We start from the raw sequence: 18,821 nt of genomic DNA, 5'->3' as shown, positions 1-18,821 counted from the left end.
GTGGTGGGTGGTTTGAGGGATGAAGTTGCATTTCTACGTGAACTTGTTTATTTATGTTGCAGTCATAAACAGACAAACGGTCCATTGGTGGTGCTGGACTGGGTGTTGTTTGGGGGTGGCTGTTTGGGTGGATTTATGCACGGTTGGCCACCCTTCGCTGAGAATGTTGCCACTATTGTTGTGGAAAGGGGAAGGTCGTCGCGATTTAATGGTGTGTTTTGTAGACGTTCAAAGGGAAATCGAGAATAATTTGATGGAATTTTTCAGTTTGCAAGAGTCGAGGGATTGTGTTGCATAATGCTCATTTGCATCAATTTAAGAAGAGTGTTGAAACTTGTTTGAATATTTCAGTTTTTATTAATAAATCTAGACACAAATAAGATTTTGCACTTTTGTTCTCAGAACAAACCAAAGTTCTTCTAAAGAGTTAATCACACACCCACACCGTTTCGATGTCTGAAATCAAACTCAAATTACACGAGCAAGTACAATAATCGCTCAACAACTTTGAAGCTCATCATCGCAGGTTAGTCTACTCCCGCAGCCAGTCGAGCAGCGTGGGCGTAAAGTACGTGATGATGCAATCCGCACCGGCCCGGCGCATTCCCACCAGAACCTCCCACAGCACCGTCCGCAGGTCGAACGCGCCGATCTTGCCGGCGTTCAGCAGCATCGAGTATTCGCCGGACACCTGGTAGATGAACAGCGGAAGCTCCGGGTAGTCGTCCTTGACTTGCTTGACGATGTCCAGGTAGGCCATGCCGGGCTTCACCATCAGCATGTCGGCGCCTTCTTCGACGTCACGTTTCTGAAATTGAGGAGAATTTTAAATCCTGATTAAATAATTCTTATACATTTTGTATGAGTTAAATTTTGTAATGAAGAAAACTGACAAGACTAGTTTAGTTTTCGTTCAAGCCAATGCCTTCTTCAACATCTCTCAGTTTCCTAACAGAAAAAGTTCCACAGAATCCATTACAAAGAACTTTTCTCCAATAATGCTTCTTGCGCAAGCATTTCCCACAGCACAAATAATATCCCCCACTCTGAAACCCCCAAGCTTTCTAAAGAATTCAGAACTTTCCGAGGGAGTAGGAGCAAGCAAAACAAAGAACGATGCCGGCTTCAGTTTTTTTCGAGCTTGTTTTAGAGAGAAGAGCCATTGCCTTTTGACTCCTCGACGCCGCTAGATAGTCAGATCCACGTGGTGGAGCTACAGTACATAATGAACTGTGTTTTGCCGAATTTTCAAGAACCAAAACAAAACGCCCACCAAAATATTGTTTCTGAGACTGCGCAACAAATGTTTCCAACTCTAGTTGGGCATTTCAAAAAGGTCTTACCGCAGCTCGTCGTGCAATCCCCTTCGATCCCGGCGGCAGCTGGTAGCACTTGCGGTCCCCAAAGGCCGGTGCCGATTTGGCCGCATCCCGGAACGGTCCGTAAAATCCGGACGCAAACTTGACCGAGTACGACAGCACCGAAACCCGATTCTCCAGCTTATTCTCCCGCAAAATCTTCTTGATCGCCCAAATCCGGTTGTCCATCATGTCAGACGGGGCCACAATCTGCGCCCCAGCCCGGGCATAGGCCAGCGAGATTTCCGCGATCCGCTGGATGCTGGGTTCGTTGTCGATGACGCCGTCTTTCGTGAGGACACCGCAGTGACCGTGGCTGGTGTACGGACAGAGGCACACGTCGCAGGCGATCAGCAGATCGGGGAACCATTTGCGGAGCAGCGGCAGCGCTTTGACCACGGGGTTGTCCTGCGAGTCGGCACCGGTGCCGGTGGGGTCCTGGAATGGGATGGGAAAATTATTTTAAAAAATGATTTAGTCAAGACATCTAAAACAATGTTTTGATTTATTTGAATTGTTTTTTTTTGCATAAAAAAATTGAAAAATATAATAATTGAAATGACAAGCCTTGGTTTCAACATATAAAAAAAAGTGTTACAGAATTCATTTTTAAACAAGTCCAGTGTTGTTTTGCAATCAAAATATTCAAGCTTCAATGGTTTTTTTCCCCGAAGAAAAAACGCATGGTAATGTGCATCGGAATTTTACAAAAGCTAAAACAAATAAACAGCTAAAACATGCTAAATGCGAAATGAAATGAAAAAAAATAAAATTATTGTCAGTTTATTATCTATTTCTATTTTCAAGTTTTTTTAACAAAGTGGGCGGAGGTGTAATTAAGGGCGACATAAACTTTGAAAAATATTTGCAACGGCCTATCGTAAGATTGTTATTAATTTGCAATACAAAAAAAAATCTATTCAGATTTATTCCAAAGAATTTATTTAAAAGATCAAAAACGTTCAATCAGTAATTGACATAAAATACAATTATAAAATATTGTAAAAAGATATCATTACATAAATACATTTACAGCTATTTATTCCAGTTTCTTTTTTGTGGTCACTTTATTCAAACATTTATTTTTGTGTACAAAAAAGCTTGAATTCAACCAATATTTGTCGAAACCTAGTTGAAGAAAGTAAATTGGGGTGACATTTGAAAGCTAGCAGAGAAAACATCACAGTAAAAAAAATCTGTGTAAAATCGCATGCAAAAGCATGCACATCACCTTTGTGAGCAAAAGCATGTAATATTGTATGAGAAAACGTGTACACAAAAAGCATGTACAAAAGAAAAATAAATAAATTTTGCACACCCCAAAAATAACATCAGTCTGTTGAGAGTCATATCCAGATTGCCTAGTCCGCGCCCCAACCATCTCGGCTATCTAGCCGTTGTGAAATTAGCTGGATCAACACCGATGTAGCTGTACTTTTCCCATACATCGTATACAGTTTATTCAGTATACGACGTACGGGAAACCTACTGGTACATACTGGACATAACTTTTCAAGACGGTGAGATAGGCGAGACGGTTGGAGCGCGGACTTTGTTATGACTCTAAACAGATTGATGTTATTTTTAGGGTGTGCAAAATTTATTTATTTTTCTTTTGTACATGCTTTTTGTGTACACGTTTTCGCACGCGATTTTACCATCGGATTTTAATATTAAATAACTTTTTCGAACCGAAACCTTAACTTCCTTAAAGCTTGAGGCATGTCCCTCAATTGTCTCAAGGTTAAAATCAACTATCATTCGTTTTGCTTCACAGTAAAAAAATTTCTGTGTAAAATCGCATGCAAAAGCATGCACATCACCTTTGTGAGCAAAAGCATGTAATATTGTATGAGAAAACGTGTACACAAAAAGCACGTACAAAAGAAAAATAAATAAATTTTGCACACCCCAAAAATAACATCAATCTGGTGTGAGTCATATCCAGATTATCAAGTCCGCGCCCCAGCCATCTCGGCTATCCCGCCACTGTAAACCTTATAGGATCAACACCGATGTAGCTGTACGTTCCTCATACATCGTATACAGTTAATTCAGTATACGACGTACGGGAAACCTACTGGTACATCGGCGTTGAACACAACATTTACAAGACGGTGAGATAGCCGAGACGGTTGGGGCGCGGACTTGGTAATCTGGATATGACTCTCACCAGATTGTTGTTATTTTTGGGGTGTGCAAAATTTATTTATTTTTCTTTTGTACATGCTTTTTGTGTACACGTTTTCTCATACAATATTACATGCTTTTGCTCACAAAGGTGATGTGCATGCTTTTGCATGCGATTTTACCATCGGATTATTTGCTGTGAATTGTTTTTAGAGAAACTCTTAAAAATAATGTTAATGGAAAAATGCCCTTAATACATAAATTACAATATTAATTAATGTATTTTTTTGTTTTTGTTGAAAAAATCAAAAAGGCAAATTTATTTTCAATCTAATTAAGCCGTTGCAAATATTTTTTGAAGTTTATGTCCATCGACTCTGGCCAAAGTTGAGGGGAGGGGGACAAAAAAAATTCAAAAATATATGAATTTAAATTACAGCCTATGGTATTACCATTTGAATGAAAATAGTGTTTAAAATGTATTTTACACCTGTCCAGTTGTTTTGCAATCATTTTTTTTTTCTTTCTAATATCGAAATATTGAATTTTTTTTTTCACCAAAAAAAAACTTTTTGCGGGAATTCTACAAAAATTAAAAAAAATATATATCCCAGACATATTAAATATGATTTCAAATGCAGGAAAATGCATTTCAAACTCATGTCAGTTGGTTATTCTATTTCCATTAAAATTCAGATTTTTTTGAAAAAATATTATTTTGCCCCCTGATTTTTCGGACCGGTTTTGAAGCATCGAAATAACAGCCGCAATGTGGCTGCCACATCCTATCACTGAAGGTTTTGTTTTATAGTTACCTGTTGTCTAGGAATTTTCAAAATAGCATCAGTTGTCAGAATGCTGAGAAGCCCTTTTCAAATATGGGTCCAGATTTTATCTTGGTGAATTTCAATTTATTTTTGATCATTTCAGTTCTTTAATCAAAATATGATAAAATCTATGGTTTAAATTGAGTGTGAAAGTGACAAAAATACTTCTATGATATTTTTATTTTATTTTGAAGCATTACAAAAATTTAAATGTATCGTTCTGTAGAAGTATTCCTGAACAACAATTTCATGAATCCCTTAAAAATAGATGTTTTTATAGTTTTCAATTCCTCAATCTGATTGATTAAAAAAAGTCTGAAAATTATTAACTTTAAAAAAAAAAACCAAACAATATTTTAAACAAAAATTTCCAACATTTTGATTGCAATTTGTCTACAATTAATACGAGATTTATTAGCAGTTTGCACCAAAAAGGCAAACAAATATAATAAAAAAGAAAAACTTGTTCAATAGACCGTAAATTGTATTGCTTATTGCAAGATAAAACCACGTTTCTCCTTCGCTGTGAATGACAGGAGATTATTGCCGCCTAACTACCGCAGTGTAAAAATCAGCAAGTTGAACTGAAATTCTACGTTGATTTGACTGTCAACTTGATTTGTTTTGAATATTTTCCAAAAAGTCAGCTAAAAACTCAAGGCAACCTTTGACAACAGCCAAAATTTTGTTCAGCGGTTGTCATGCGGCCATCATTTTGCGGTCGTATCACCGCGCGTGAACTCTAATTATTGACGCCCGCAGTAATATAAGGTCCATTTTTAAAACTTTTAGTTTTAATTTTTTAAATCAGATTAGACAATTTTCATTCTTTTTAAATTTTGGCCCGCAGCTTGGAATAAAATATAACATCTGAAAAAAAATTCTGGTTCATAGATATATTGCAAATTTTTACATATGTAGATTTGCCTGCAGCTTTTGTGATACTTTTAACATAATTTTTTTGAAAACTTGACTTCAAATTAGAAATTTATTTTACTTCTACACTGAAATCCAACCAAATGTTTTTACAGTAAATTCGATAATAATTTACAAAATTTTAAAAAACCTTCAAATTTCAGAGCATAAGAAAAACAGAACAGAACAAAATCTAAAGACAGAGAAGCTTGAGTCCAAGCATTTTTTTGACCTAGAATATTTGCCCAACAATGTTTAATTTCTTAATTAATATTTAATTTAATTTTTATTTAATTCAGCTTATAATTTTTTAGGCTTATCAGTAAATTAACGATTTTTGCTCAGTTTTCGCCCAGAAGTAGATAAACAATTTATTTGAAAACAAACTTTAAGTCTAATAAATAAAATCAGAAACATTTCTTTCTAAACTATTTTTCTGTGAAATTATTTTATTTTTATAGTCAATGCATTTTTAAACATTTGAAGGTTTCGTGTTAAGTTTTCGCCAAAAAACTTGATTTCCTCCTGATTTATAGAAAAAAGTACTGGATGTTGAAGGCTCTTTTGAAAGATCACACGATTTTGAACCAAACTGCATCATGAACTCCAAAGTGATGAAAATGCATATGGGACATTTATGTGATCAGGGGCAGTAAACAGCCTTAATTATAGAAATCAAAAATACTCAAAAAGCAAAAAATAAAAGGATTTGGTTTATTTGACCTTTTTTTTAAAAAATATTCCCGAAAAGTTTAAATTTGTGAAGCGTTATAATCAGAAGAAGCCAGAGCTTACATTTTATTCAATAGGTGGTGCAACATTTTCATTTGTGTAATTCCATCGTGCACTCAATTATAGAATTTCAGCAATTTAATGTTCATGTTTAGCTATTAAAAGGCGGTTTCAACTGAAATTAGGTGATAAATAGCTCAGTAAGAAGTGAGAACGCAACATTCTTCTAAAAGTTTATCAAAATAAGTTGGCAACAATTAGATTGAATCCGGACCGAATCCTTAGCTGATAACTTCCCTCAAATAGACTCTTGTGTTTAATTACTAACTAGAAAATGCAGAAATTCAAACAACATACCTTCGGCAACTTTTCCACAACTCCAAACAGCAAAATCGACGCCAGTCCCTTCTCGACCAGCGGCGTCAAATGCTTCTTAAGTGGGTTGATCCCGTACCGGGCCACTCCGGGCATGCTGGGAATCTCCTGAATTGCATCGTCATCTTCCCTGCAAGTGATAATTACCATTTCAAATAGCGGTTCAAATTGATTTTTATCAAGTCGACACTCACACCAGAAAGATCGGATACATCAAATTGTGGGCCGCAATGTCCACGTCCTGGCACTGGAGCTTGCGCAACGTCGGATGGAATATGCTGCTGTGGAGCTTCGTCAGGGACATCTTTGGGGAATGACTTGAATTAAAATGATTTCGAGTGCTTGTAGCGTATTTTTGTTGAGTTTATCAGTCCCGTTTTTCGCGATACGAAACGCGACTGATGCAACGTGAGACTTCTATCAACGCTCTGACTTTCACCCTCAAGACCTATCGGCGAGTGATTGTGTAACGAATGGTGTGTGAAGTCCGGTTTCAGGAATGTGATTGTAATGGTTTTTTTTTTTGCGGTTGTTGTGACTTAAGTGTTGGTAAGTACGGCAAGATACTCCTGGAATCGAAGATGTTTTGTAAATAAAACGATTGCAGATTGATATGTATTTGAATCCATACTTACTTAAACAGACACAAAATTCAATGAATTTTACATTACAGAATTGTAATTTTACCCTCTAGTTAAAAACATTGCAGCGAAAAGAATGCAAATAAATTTGATACTTAAGACCCGGCTTATTTATTTGGAATTGACAGAAGATATTGATGTTTTGATGGTTGAAACAATTCACTTGCATGCAAAGTTGCATGCAAGTTGAATGCAAGCTTAAAATAAAAGAAAATAACAAATGTATATAAGAAGTATTAAGCGTGTTTCAATTGTTGAGCTCAAATTTTAAAACTCTTTTCATGGATTCAACAGAAAAACCAAATAATATAAAATCAAAATATTATAATAAGATAATAAGATAATCTTTTAAGTGGATTATCTAAATTATGAATAACAACTTTATTTTTTTTTTCTAACAGTGATACTTTATTATATCTCTAAGTTTACAATATCTTTTATAAGAACTCTAACTAAATAATTTTGGCAGCGGTAGCATTCGATACCAAAGCAATGCAATGATTTTATGTTGCAATAACTTAGAATTAAAAATAGTTTACACAAAGAATAAATTCTTAAAATAACACAAAAACTGGAATAAAATTTAGCAAAAATAAAGGTGGTGTTTAAAAATAAATCTTACCCAAATAGCCAGCACCACATTTAACCTGGGGGGAGAAAACTAATCGACAAATTACAACCAACTGACTAAATATGATTGGCTTCGCGACGTTTGCTTTTTTGTTTAATATTTTTTGTGTTTTCTTCTCAACTATAAAGGTACACTCGATATTGGCTGCAAACGACAAATCATCGGCTTAGTACGACTTTAGTAGTATGCTTCTTCTTTTTTGTAATATTTTGTTTGCTCCTCTAATTTATATACAGATCACAGAGTAATGCTACATATTTGTCTTTTTGTTTAGTTATTATTTTTTGTTGTATTCTTGTTTGGCCTGCGTAGAAGAAAATTGCAATTCAGCCCTTGCTACACTACACTATCTACCCTGCCCTAAACGGCTTAGAAATGGCTTAGAATTTTGGTGGTGCGCTTAATTTGGAAACCCTTACAGCTGCTTCCTCTTCTTTCTCTCTAGAGCTTAAACGAACGCTAAAATACGGCAATTTCCAGACTTGAGACACTGAGATTACGTAATATCTTGAAAACGTTAAAAGGGTGCATATAAATCGCTGCCACACTGAGAAAAGTCAGTGGCACACTGCTACGGTGGTTACTCGGGTTGACGGTCCAGCGTCGTCGCCGCCGGATTCCTGACTGGGTGCGGACGCTGAAGGTTGGTCGAACGAATCTGTGAAAGGTGTGACGATTGTGGCAAACAAAATTAAACAAAAATGAGCGGAAATTTTAAATCAAACAAAATCACGCAGTAGGCGTTGCGGACGAAAACAAAATGGTGGGAATGACAGTTGATCTGGGTTTCAGGAGCAGAGGGTTTGATAGTTGCTTCGGGGTGGCTTGGATCGCTAGAAAAAGGTGGGAATAAAGATGGTGGGGGAAAAAACACAAAGAGGGTTAACAGAATTAAAGGTGAAACTCAATGGTGGGAAACTCAAAAGCGATCGTCACATACAGAGGAGGGACAGGGTGCGGAATGACTCATTGCACAGGATTCGGCTAGAATAAACAAAAAAATATACACACAAGACACGAGGGTTAGTGTTACAAGCGCGCGTTACACTTCACTAACAGTTCCCGACTAACCTGTCTGGAGGCAGCGTGCCGTACAAATCACGTTCGTCTGTCGCGCCTGGACGTTCTCCATGTTGACCTTCATGGACATGTGGCCAAAGAGGAAGTACCCGATGGCCATTCCACCAACAACCGCTACAAACAGGTACCCGTTGTAGATCATGACGGTCAGCATGAGGGCGTACCCGAGCATGTTGTGGAACAGGAAGACGGTGGCTTCGGCGAGAAAGGCACAAACGCGGCGCGACAGGGGCCGCAGTCCGCTCGGGGGGAGTTCCAGCGAGAGCAGGGTGGCGGACTCACTCGGCGGCGGACAGGAACCGGACCGTTTGCGCTCGCGGGCCGCGCGGGCACGCACCTTGGCGCCGTGGACCTGGAAAAAGGTAAATTCGTAAATAAGTGTTTAAAAACATAAAACAACTTTAAATAGATTAAAATTCCTGGTCAGTTTGCACTGAATCTCAAACTCAATTTAATTTCAGTAAATCACCCCCTAAAACTAGATTTAAATATCTGTCCAGTTCACAAACTAATAACGGTTCTTTAACACTGCTTGAATTCATTTCTCCGAATCACAATTGCGATAAACTTTGCGTGGTAGGCCTGGCCTTTGGAAATAAAAAGCGTACGAAAATACAAAAATGACAAAAATGACAAAAATGACAAAAATGACAAAAATGACAAAAATGACAAAAATGACAAAAATGACAAAAATTACAAAAATTACAAAAATTACATAAATTACATAAATTACATAAATTACATAAATTATTAAAATTACAAAAATTACAAAAATTACAAAAATTACAAAAATTACAAAAATTACAAAAATTACAAAAATTACAAAAATTACAAAAATTACAAAAATTACAAAAATTACAAAAATTACAAAAATTACAAAAATTACAAAAATTACAAAAATTACAAAAATTACAAAAATTACAAAAATTACAAAAATTACAAAAATTACAAAAATTACAAAAATTACAAAAATTACAAAAATTACAAAAATTACAAAAATTACAAAAAATTACAAAAATTACAAAAATTACAAAAATTACAAAAATTACAAAAATTACAAAAATTACAAAAATTACAAAAATTACAAAAATTACAAAAATTACAAAAATTACAAAAATTACAAAAATAACAAAAATGACAAAAATGACAAAAATGACAAAAATGACAAAAATGACAAAAATGACAAAAATGACAAAAATGACAAAAATGACAAAAATGACAAAAATGACAAAAATGACAAAAATGACAAAAATGACAAAAATGACAAAAATGACAAAAATGACAAAAATGACAAAAATGACAAAAATGACAAAAATGACAAAAATGACAAAAATGACAAAAATGACAAAAATGACAAAAATGACAAAAATGACAAAAATGACAAAAATGACAAAAATGACAAAAATGACAAACGTGCAAACGAGCAAACGTGACAAAAATGACAAAAATACAAAAACGAAGGTATTGCTTAGGACCTTTTCAAAAAATAGTTACACTTAACAAAAATCAGTAATTTTTTAATTCGGCTTTTCAAACAAAACAATGTTCCGAATCACCTCAGATGACGGTAACTGAGAATCCATTATATTTGAAACAATGTTGCTGATGCCAACGTTTTCTTCTCACCACAGACAAACATTTAAGACTGATAATGCTCTCATTTTTTATTTCACACAAAATTTTGATTGAAGTAAACGGAAAGCCCCGTCATCCCGGTATCAACACATTTGTATCTTTTGACTCTTATCAGCCAAGAGGCAGGTGTCCGTGGCGTCCGGTTAGACTTCATTTTTAACCTTTTAATTTTTTTCGCAAAGGGCTTAAAAAATCAACTCACCTTCATGCCCTCGTACAGGATCGACAGCACGGTCAGCGTGACGCAGAGCGCCACCATCGCGCCGGTCGTGTTCACCGTCAGCCCCTTGAAGAACACATCGCCGACGTCCGCGCCCCACCAGAACGACATGTGCATGTGCATTTTCCTGACGGACTAAAGTTTATCAACTCAGGTGTGTGCACTGGAGGTGTCGAATCAGCTGTAACAGAGAAAAAAAGGAGAAACGCTAAATGAGAGCATGTTTACAGAAACAGTAATTTATGACAAAGTAAACATTGAGGGTAAGCAAAGCAAAGCAAGCCATGTCAAAACGCGGAACGCTGGACGAAACCGAGAGGAAAATTGATAAGTTCCAGGCCTGCTGCGGTTGCACCGCGCGATGACAAGTGGTCCGCAGACGACGACGTGATTTGTGTACAAACCACAAACCGAGAGAAGAGGGCCAATTGTTTGGTTTAGCTGTGCGTGTACCATATGGTCCGGTCACCGAGATAAGAAAGCAAGCGCGATAAACGAGTCAAGATAATGAGGCTGATTGGAGCACTTTCAGTCAATGAACCACGGGAGTTCGAATCAACCTAGTAGGCGTCGACTGAACCAAAAAGCTCGAATTGCGCGAAAGTTGCACCGAAATGCATCAAGGTAGGCCATGCGAACGACCTTGAAGGTTAAGACAAAGCAAGGGGATGGTGAACGACTCCAATTTCACGCTTGGACACGCGACAAAGCTTGTACTGACACAGAAACCTACAGCGATTCGAGCGTTTAAGCGAACGGTAGAAAAAAACAGAAGAAGGTAAGCAATAGCTGCAGCAGCAGGCTCTGAACTAATCGAGCTTAAGCGCAGTTTATGTAATATCTCGCAAACAGGCTCTCCAACCCCATGTCGATAGTTTACAAACAAATCTTGCACAATTAAGGCGCCTACTAGATGTGAGGGAATCCACCCAAATTGCGCACATTCACCGACAAAACCCTGCTTCGACGTTCACCACCGTCAAAGAAATCGATCCAAGAATGAAACGTAGCCAAGCAAAAATCAATCTTACCTAGTGGAAAATGACTCTCGAAGACGCGTTATTGTCATCTGCTCACTCACGAGCACGGATCGTGACTGGATAAATTACGACTCCCCGTTTTAATCCCAGTACGTAAATGCACATAAGCCGTTCCTTAAACTACACACTGCCCATTTGCAGATTTATTTTTTATGTACAAATGTACTCGCGAAAATAAAACGCGAAATCGCGCGGCCCGACCGTCCACCACGACGTTTCAACGTCAACACACACGGGTTCTCCTCTGGTTCTACAATGAACAACCAGTGAGTACATAAGGGGGTTTTAAAATGAGGGGTCCGTGGGCGAGGGGTCAGACGAAGAACAAGATTGCCTTGAGTTTTGACAGAGTGTGCTTTGAAAGTTGTTTCGTGCGTTTTTGTTTACATTCGCAAGTGGTGCAGTGTGATGTAAGGGAAATGTTTCACGACGAATGTGGTGCAACTTGTAAACAAGTTTGCTGGTTCGAATTGACAGTTGACTGTAAACTGTTACAGACAGAACGACAGATATTTGACTGATTGACAGAAATGGAAACATTGACTTACCCTAATAAACTGATCGACACAATTATGCTAAGTAACAACCTCAACAATCCTGTAAAAAACATGACATCAATCGCATCCAACATGGCCGCCAACAATACTCACCACCCAACTAATTAAAAAAACTCACCTCACCACCCTCCGTAAGCCGGCTACTGCGACGAGCTGTCAAACTCCGTTTTGTTGTTGTTTACCTCAGTCTCTTCGCAAGCGAAGAGAAGACGCCTGCTTCGGTTCGTTTCGTTCCGGATTTCAACCCGCGATGGCCACCTCCACGTTGACGCCGGCGGTGGACCTGCTGCACCAGGCGCTCCAGTCGAACATCATTCCGAACCAGGAGTTTCTGCTGCAGGGCTCGATCCTGGACTCGGCGGCCGAGCATTTGCTGCACCGGTGAGTTTCGTCTGGCAGTAGGTAAAAGTAATGTTTTGAATTATAATCTTAATATTTTTCAATTTTAGGTTGCGAGGACTTTGTGACAATGTGGACACCGGACCGGAAACGTTCTCCGACTATGAGATGTGTCTAAGTTTGAAGGTTCCGAATGAAAAGGTAAGTAAATGAATCTTCTAATCGACCATTTTCAATAAATTTTCACAGTATTACAATTATTAGTGCAAAATACTAAATTTTTCATAACATATCGTATGTTTTTAATACAGTAAAATTTTCATGATTTACTGTATCAAACAACGCGAATATCATATAGACTTTCACTGTATTCTAGTTTTTAGTGTAAAATAATTAGGCCGTTGCAAATATTTTTTGAAGTTTATGTCCCTCGACTCTGACCAAAGTCGAGGGGGGGGGGCAAAAAAATAAAAAAGTATACAAATTGAAATTACGAGCAATGCACAGTGGGCGAAATGGAACCCAAAATCGGACTTAATTGAACGCGGCTGGTTCCCTGGTATGAAAAAGAGTGTTTCTTATGTAAAAAAATCCGGGGAATCGATTGGTGATGGTTTCATCCACCGCACGAAACGGCAAAGGGTCCATTTTGCACCAATCCCTCATTTTTTTACGTTTTTTCTTGAAAATCGGTCTGTATTTAGATCGGAGGCTTTATGCGGCCATCAAAAATGCACTTAACTTACGTGAAAATGTCCCAGGAATCAAGTAAAAATAACCACTTGCACCGCAAAAATCACCAAGGGTCCATTTGACCCCAATTTCGCTATGATAGCATTTTTGGCCATTTTCAAATGTTAGGTCAGATTTTACAAATCTTAAAATATTTTTATCGTAAAGATCAGACAATTTTACATAAGAATGACGATTTGCACTTGATAGTTTAACACATTTATATTGATAAAAATAAAAATTATGTAAAAGGTAGTTTATTCTGCGTTTGGGAAAATTGGCCCAAAACTGATTCTTCAATCTTTTTATTTTGTTTAATTTCTATATCAACATAAATGAGTCAAACAAGCAAGTGCAAATCGTCATTCTTATGTGAAACAAGCCTTACCCGACAAACTTCGTTCTGCCTTTTTTTTCGTTTATTGACGTTTTTTTCTTGTTGCTTATTCAGCCTCCTGTGATCAAAATTTGATTTTACGTAACTTTCCCCATACAATTTTCCGATGCTCCGGAATCGGTTCCAGAGTGGCCAAAGTGCCAATTCGTTTGCGTATAAACCTTCCTTGGGCTTACACGAACCTATCGCAACAAAGATCACCTCGATCTGACGCTCCGTATTGAACTGATTCGCGTTCGAACAAAACCATCGAAATTTTTTATATATATAGATTGTCTGATCTTTACGATAAAAATATTTTCAGATTTTTAAAATCTGACCTAACATTTGAAAATGGCCAAAAATGCTATCATAGCGGAATTGGGGTTAAATGAACCCAAGATGATTTTTGCGGTGCAAGTGGTTATTTTTCCTGGGACATTTTCACATAAGTTAAGTGCATTTTTGATGGCCGCATAAAGTCTCCGCTCTAAATACAGACCGATTTTCAAGAAAAAATGTAAAAAAATGGGGAATTGGGGCAAAATGGACCCTTTGCCGTTTCGTGCGGTGGATGAAACCATCACCAATCGATTCCCCGGATTTTTTTTACATAAGAAACACTATTTTTCATACCAGGGAACCAGCCGCGTTCAATTAAGTCCGATTTTGGGTTCCATTTCGCCCACTGTGCAATGGTTTCAATATTTTAATGAAAAAAGTGTTTAAAAATGCATTATACACCTGTCCAGTTATTTTGCCATCATTTATTTCCAAAATATCGAAATATTGACGAACATTTTATTTTTTGCGAAAAATAGTTTTTTTGCGGTGCTGTATATTGGAATTTTATAAAAATTCAAAACATTTTCAAACAAGCCCAAACATGCTAAATATTACTATCAATGCAGAAAAATGCATTTAAGAATGTTATCAGTTGATTAGACTTCTATTTTCATGCAAATTTTGTAGTTTTTTGGAAAAAAAAAATTTTTGTTCCCCTGATTTTTCAGACCAATTTTGAAGGGGGCGACATAAACTTTGAAAAATATTTGCAACGGCCTTAAATTTTCAAAAAAAACGTATTTTGTGAAAAAGCTATATGAAATTTTTCCCCGTCTTATGCTTCTCTGGGATTTGAGAAAATTGAATATTTTCTAAAAATATACGATTTTTTTGAATTTTAGAACTTAACACGTATAGTTTATCTGAAGAATCCGATGAAAATATTTTTAGAAATAGGCCCTTTGGTCCAAAATCCATCAAAACGGCATTTGAAGTTTTCATGAGACTTTTCAAATGCTTGCCTAATCAAAACTTTGCCTAATCTCCATTTATTTGCGTCTAACAGAGTTAAAATCGGTTGAAACGGCGCTAAGTTATGACTTTTTAAAATATGTGTTTTTATGAAAATCGACGAAAATGGTGATTTTTTGGACCACCTCAACATGACGTAGGTCACCCTAATGGCCAAACAAAAACGGGTCTAGTTATTGATAATCATATTAAGCATGTTTCAGAAGCATATTTCAGAAGACTCAACGTTTTTGAAACAAAAATATAGGAATTTTTGGATTTGTTGAAAATTATTGAAAATAACAAACTTATAGAGAAAATTTACCAAAAAGTTATTTAACTTGATAGCGTTTCAATCGTAATATTTTCCAAAAATTGTTATTTTCAAAATTCTATAAATATACCCATTTTAATCAGTCTAAGCCGTTCGACCAATTCTCATCACTTTTGCAGATTTCCGCTATTAAACCAACATTTTCAGATACATCAATAATGGAGAGTTGCTTGCTCACTTTGATTTGAGATACTCGTTACTTTATCAATTTAACTTGATTGAGTCCCAATCCCTTTTTTTATTATTTTAGGTTCGACAATAAAATACGCTCTCAAAATTTAATTTGATAATTGTTTTTGGCTAGACGATTTGATTTTTTTTAAAAGTGCAATTCAACCAGAACAGCTATCTTCTGATCGTAAATAGGCCTCAAAACATTACTTAAATATTTGAGAGTATTTAAGGATTTTTGTAATTTTCATTTTTCTTCCAATTAAAAACCTGATCCTGATTTTCGGTTAAAGATCAGAAATCACTCACTCATCGCCGAACGAATCTTTGCCAACTGCAGCTCGCAACCAGTCGCGAGCGAACACGACACTAAGGCTGCCAGCGACTTGCTCAATCGCTTCTCCCAGCGACACAAATACTTCGTGAATTTATTTGCCTACTCCGTCTGTCGACCCGAGTCACACACGAATACGTTCAGAGAGGAGAGAATCTAACAACATGCCAACTCGGTGCTGTTTTGGCCTGCACTATCACAGTTTGACGGTAATTTGTATTTCGCATGTTGGAAAATGATGATGCAACGAGAGAGTTTTTGGTAGCGATTGGTGTGGAAGTGACAAACAGTAGGAAACGGTCAGAACAGTTTTTTGTAGCTTTCGCTTTGTGGCCGCGAGTTAATGAGTCTTTTGGTCTTTTTTTTGTATCAGTTTTTCAATTGACAGAAAAATGATAATTACAAAAAATTGACAAAAAAAGTTGCTTTTTCCCAAACAAATTCCCAAACATAATTAAATGCTTTGCGGAAAGCCGTGTTCACTACACAGTTACAAAAAAACATGGTAATATTACCTCTGGGAAGGGGTATACTCCTGCTAGAAAAAAAACTTACCTCTAAAAATGTGTAATTTTACCACTTTTCTAGTGTCAAGTCACCTTTTCAGTCTAAATTGAGGTAAAATTACATCACAATAGAGGTAATATTCAACCTTACAAACTTACACATTTTTTTACTGTGTAGAAGGTTGTTAAGATGTCTGATTGTGACCAGTAAATAGATATTCTGCTTATCTAGCCCTCATTATTAACTGAATACAATTTCTATTCCAGGCCCCCGTGATGACCCTCCGCGTCCGCAAAGCCCAAGACGTGGACGCTCCCTACCAGCTTCGGTACATCGGCCAACCCGAACTCGGTGACCGCACCCGTCCCACTCTGGTCCGCAGCAGCCTGGACATTGCCTGTTCGCCCCACGTGGTCGACTTCCTCACCGAGATGGGCTTCCGGGTGGACTTTGAGTACATCACCAAGGGTTACATGTTCCGGAAGGGCCGCATGAAGGTCACCGTGTCGAAGATCTTCAAGGTCAACAGTGCGGAGCCGATTTCGCAAAGTTATTTGGTGGAACTGTCGGTGCTCGCTCCGACCGGACAGGACGCGATCGCCGAGGACATGAGAATCTTTGCGGAACAGCTCAAACCGCTCGTGCAGTTGGAGAAGATCGACTACAAACGGTTTGCCCAAATGCCCTAAGCAATCGCGAGACACAATAAATTAAGCAAATATACTAAAAATAATTAAAAATTGCCTAATCGGAAGCTGCGGTTCGTTCGTTTCTTTTTTTTTCTGGCAAAAGATAAAAGAAAAAATTTCCTCCTCCTCCTCCTACTTCTCTTCTGATGACGTTCGGTGCGGGTTTTGAAGATGAAAATTTACGAGGAATGTGAGTCATGCCGAGAGCATGTTTTTGCGCGAAATTTTACGCTCACTTTGTGTGTGCGCAAATAAATCGGGGAGGTGCTTTTGTTTTGCGCGCGCGTGTTTGGTGACTATTTTGCTATTTTATGCTGACGATAGTGTGGCCGGTAAGTGTCCAATAAAATTTCTCGGTTATTTTGTTCTGTAACACCAGTAATTTGTAAATTTTAGCTTTTTGATAAATATATTATAGAGTTAACATAATTGTTCTAAGTTTAAATATATTTTTTTAGATTGATTTAATTTAGGCCGTTGCAAATATTTTTCAATATTTATGTTCAAAATTGGTCTGAAAAATCAGGGGGCAAAAAATATTTTTCCAATGAACTTCAAATTTTCATGAAAATAGAAGTCTAATAAACTGAAACAATCTAAAATTAAATTTTCTTCATTGATAATCATATTTACCATGCTTGGGCTTGTTTAAAAATGCACCGCAAAAAAAATATGTTTTGCAAAACAAAATTTTTTTTGTCAATACTTAGATATTTTGGAAACTTATGATGGCAAAGCAACTGGACAGGTGTATAACCTTCGGGAAGTCGCGCAAAAAAAAACTACAAGAGCAGTCGCGTGGTGTACTTTGTGCACCTGTCAGAAATTTTCAAATAAACCGAATATAATTCCAAATAGGAAGAAACAATGTTCTACAAAGTTGTTAATTCCACCAATGAGAATGCCATCAGATATCTAACCACCATCCAGAATAACCCGGGTGGCCCCAGGGATGTTCCGAAGGGGGGACATTTCCGGAATTCCGGTCCACAAGGCATGATGGGTGTCAAACTTCATAATTTTCAACGGCAAACCTCAATATGAACATTTTTAAGTGCAATAGGTGATCTGGCCACAATACGGACTAACCCGGTGGCCCCGGGAATGTTCCGAAGGGGGGACATTTCCGGAATTCCGGTCCACAAGGCATGATGGGTGTCAAACTTCATAATTTTCAACGGCAAACCTCAATATGAACATTTTTAGTGCAATAGGTGATCTGGCCACAATACGGACTAACCCGGTGGCCCCGGGAATGTTCCGAAGGGGGGACATTTCCGGAATTCCGGTCCACAAGGCATGATGGGTGTCAAACTTCATAATTTTCAACGGCAAACCTCAATATGAACATTTTTAAGTGCAATAGGTGATCTGGCCACAATACGGACTAACCCGGTGGCCCCGGGAATGTTCCGAAGGGGGGACATTTCCGGAATTCCGGTCCACAAGGCATGATGGGTGGTAAACTTCATAATTTTCAACGGCAAACCTCAATATGAACATTTTTAGTGCAATAGGTGATCTGGCCACAATACGGACTAACCCGGTGGCCCCGGGAATGTTCCGAAGGGGGGACATTTCCGGAATTCCGGTCCACAAGGCATGATGGGTGTCAAACTTCATAATTTTCAACGGCAAACCTCAATATGAACATTTTTAAGTGCAATAGGTGATCTGGCCACAATACGGACTAACCCGGTGGCCCCGGGAATGTTCCGAAGGGGGGACATTTCCGGAATTCCGGTCCACAAGGCATGATGGGTGTCAAACTTCATAATTTTCAACGGCAAACCTCAATATGAACATTTTTAGTGCAATAGGTGATCTGGCCACAATACGGACTAACCCGGTGGCCCCAAAATCTCGAACTTTTTTTTTCGAACATCAATATGGCTAAATATT

At 37.6% G+C, this 18,821-nt stretch overlaps 3 protein-coding genes across 5 annotated transcripts; 1 reads left to right on the top strand and 2 right to left on the bottom strand.

Moving 5' to 3' along the window:
• Positions 1-429: 429 nt before the first annotated feature.
• LOC120429785 (delta-aminolevulinic acid dehydratase-like) lies at positions 430-7,103 on the bottom strand. The gene is made up of 5 exons (XM_039594845.2): positions 6,973-7,103; positions 6,532-6,906; positions 6,320-6,467; positions 1,344-1,796; positions 430-808 (listed from the first exon to the last, which is right to left on the bottom strand). The coding sequence occupies exons 2-5, from the start codon at positions 6,639-6,641 to the stop codon at positions 533-535; spliced, it is 987 nt and encodes a 328-aa protein (XP_039450779.1). The 5' UTR covers positions 6,642-6,906; positions 6,973-7,103; the 3' UTR covers positions 430-532.
• A 670-nt stretch (positions 7,104-7,773) lies between these two features.
• Positions 7,774-11,786, bottom strand: LOC120429784 (uncharacterized). Of its 3 annotated transcripts, none has more exons than XM_039594843.2 (5): positions 11,576-11,786; positions 10,527-10,725; positions 8,681-9,041; positions 8,550-8,593; positions 7,774-8,442 (listed from the first exon to the last, which is right to left on the bottom strand). In XM_039594843.2, exons 2-5 carry the CDS (start codon positions 10,665-10,667, stop codon positions 8,398-8,400), a joined length of 591 nt encoding a protein of 196 aa, XP_039450777.1. In that variant the 5' UTR covers positions 10,668-10,725; positions 11,576-11,786; the 3' UTR covers positions 7,774-8,397. The 3 variants fall into 3 exon arrangements, with proteins under 3 accessions (XP_039450777.1, XP_052564164.1, XP_039450776.1); XM_052708204.1 differs by having other exon boundaries at positions 7,774-8,267; XM_039594842.2 differs by lacking the exon at positions 8,550-8,593 and having other exon boundaries at positions 7,774-8,267.
• A 174-nt stretch (positions 11,787-11,960) lies between these two features.
• Positions 11,961-16,984, top strand: LOC120429783 (mediator of RNA polymerase II transcription subunit 18). The gene is made up of 3 exons (XM_039594841.2): positions 11,961-12,522; positions 12,591-12,681; positions 16,497-16,984. Exons 1-3 carry the CDS (start codon positions 12,392-12,394, stop codon positions 16,917-16,919), a joined length of 645 nt encoding a protein of 214 aa, XP_039450775.1. The 5' UTR covers positions 11,961-12,391; the 3' UTR covers positions 16,920-16,984.
• The last annotated feature ends 1,837 nt before the right edge of the window (positions 16,985-18,821 follow it).

Source organism: Culex pipiens, chromosome 2 (assembly GCF_016801865.2).
Source record: "Culex pipiens pallens isolate TS chromosome 2, TS_CPP_V2, whole genome shotgun sequence".
Classification (NCBI taxonomy): Eukaryota; Metazoa; Arthropoda; class Insecta; order Diptera; family Culicidae; genus Culex; species Culex pipiens.
Note: the sequence above shows the minus strand (reverse complement) of the source record. Positions and strands in the feature narration are given on the sequence as shown.

Coding starts and splice junctions, on each gene's coding strand:
- LOC120429785 (XM_039594845.2), bottom strand. CDS start 6,641: ATGTCCCTGACGAAGCTCCACAGCAGCATATTCCATCCGACGTTGCGC. Junction 6,468..6,531: donor ATGTATCCGATCTTTCTGGT/GTGAGTGTCGAC, acceptor TATCACTTGCAG/GGAAGATGACGATGCAATTC. Junction 809..1,343: donor GGATTGCACGACGAGCTGCG/GTAAGACCTTTT, acceptor CCTCAATTTCAG/AAACGTGACGTCGAAGAAGG.
- LOC120429783 (XM_039594841.2), top strand. CDS start 12,392: ATGGCCACCTCCACGTTGACGCCGGCGGTGGACCTGCTGCACCAGGCG. Junction 12,523..12,590: donor GCCGAGCATTTGCTGCACCG/GTGAGTTTCGTC, acceptor TTTCAATTTTAG/GTTGCGAGGACTTTGTGACA. Junction 12,682..16,496: donor TGAAGGTTCCGAATGAAAAG/GTAAGTAAATGA, acceptor TTTCTATTCCAG/GCCCCCGTGATGACCCTCCG.
- LOC120429784 (XM_052708204.1), bottom strand. CDS start 10,667: ATGCACATGCACATGTCGTTCTGGTGGGGCGCGGACGTCGGCGATGTG. Junction 9,042..10,526: donor TCCTGTACGAGGGCATGAAG/GTGAGTTGATTT, acceptor ACCTTTTTCCAG/GTCCACGGCGCCAAGGTGCG. Junction 8,594..8,680: donor GGCACGCTGCCTCCAGACAG/GTTAGTCGGGAA, acceptor TGTTTATTCTAG/CCGAATCCTGTGCAATGAGT.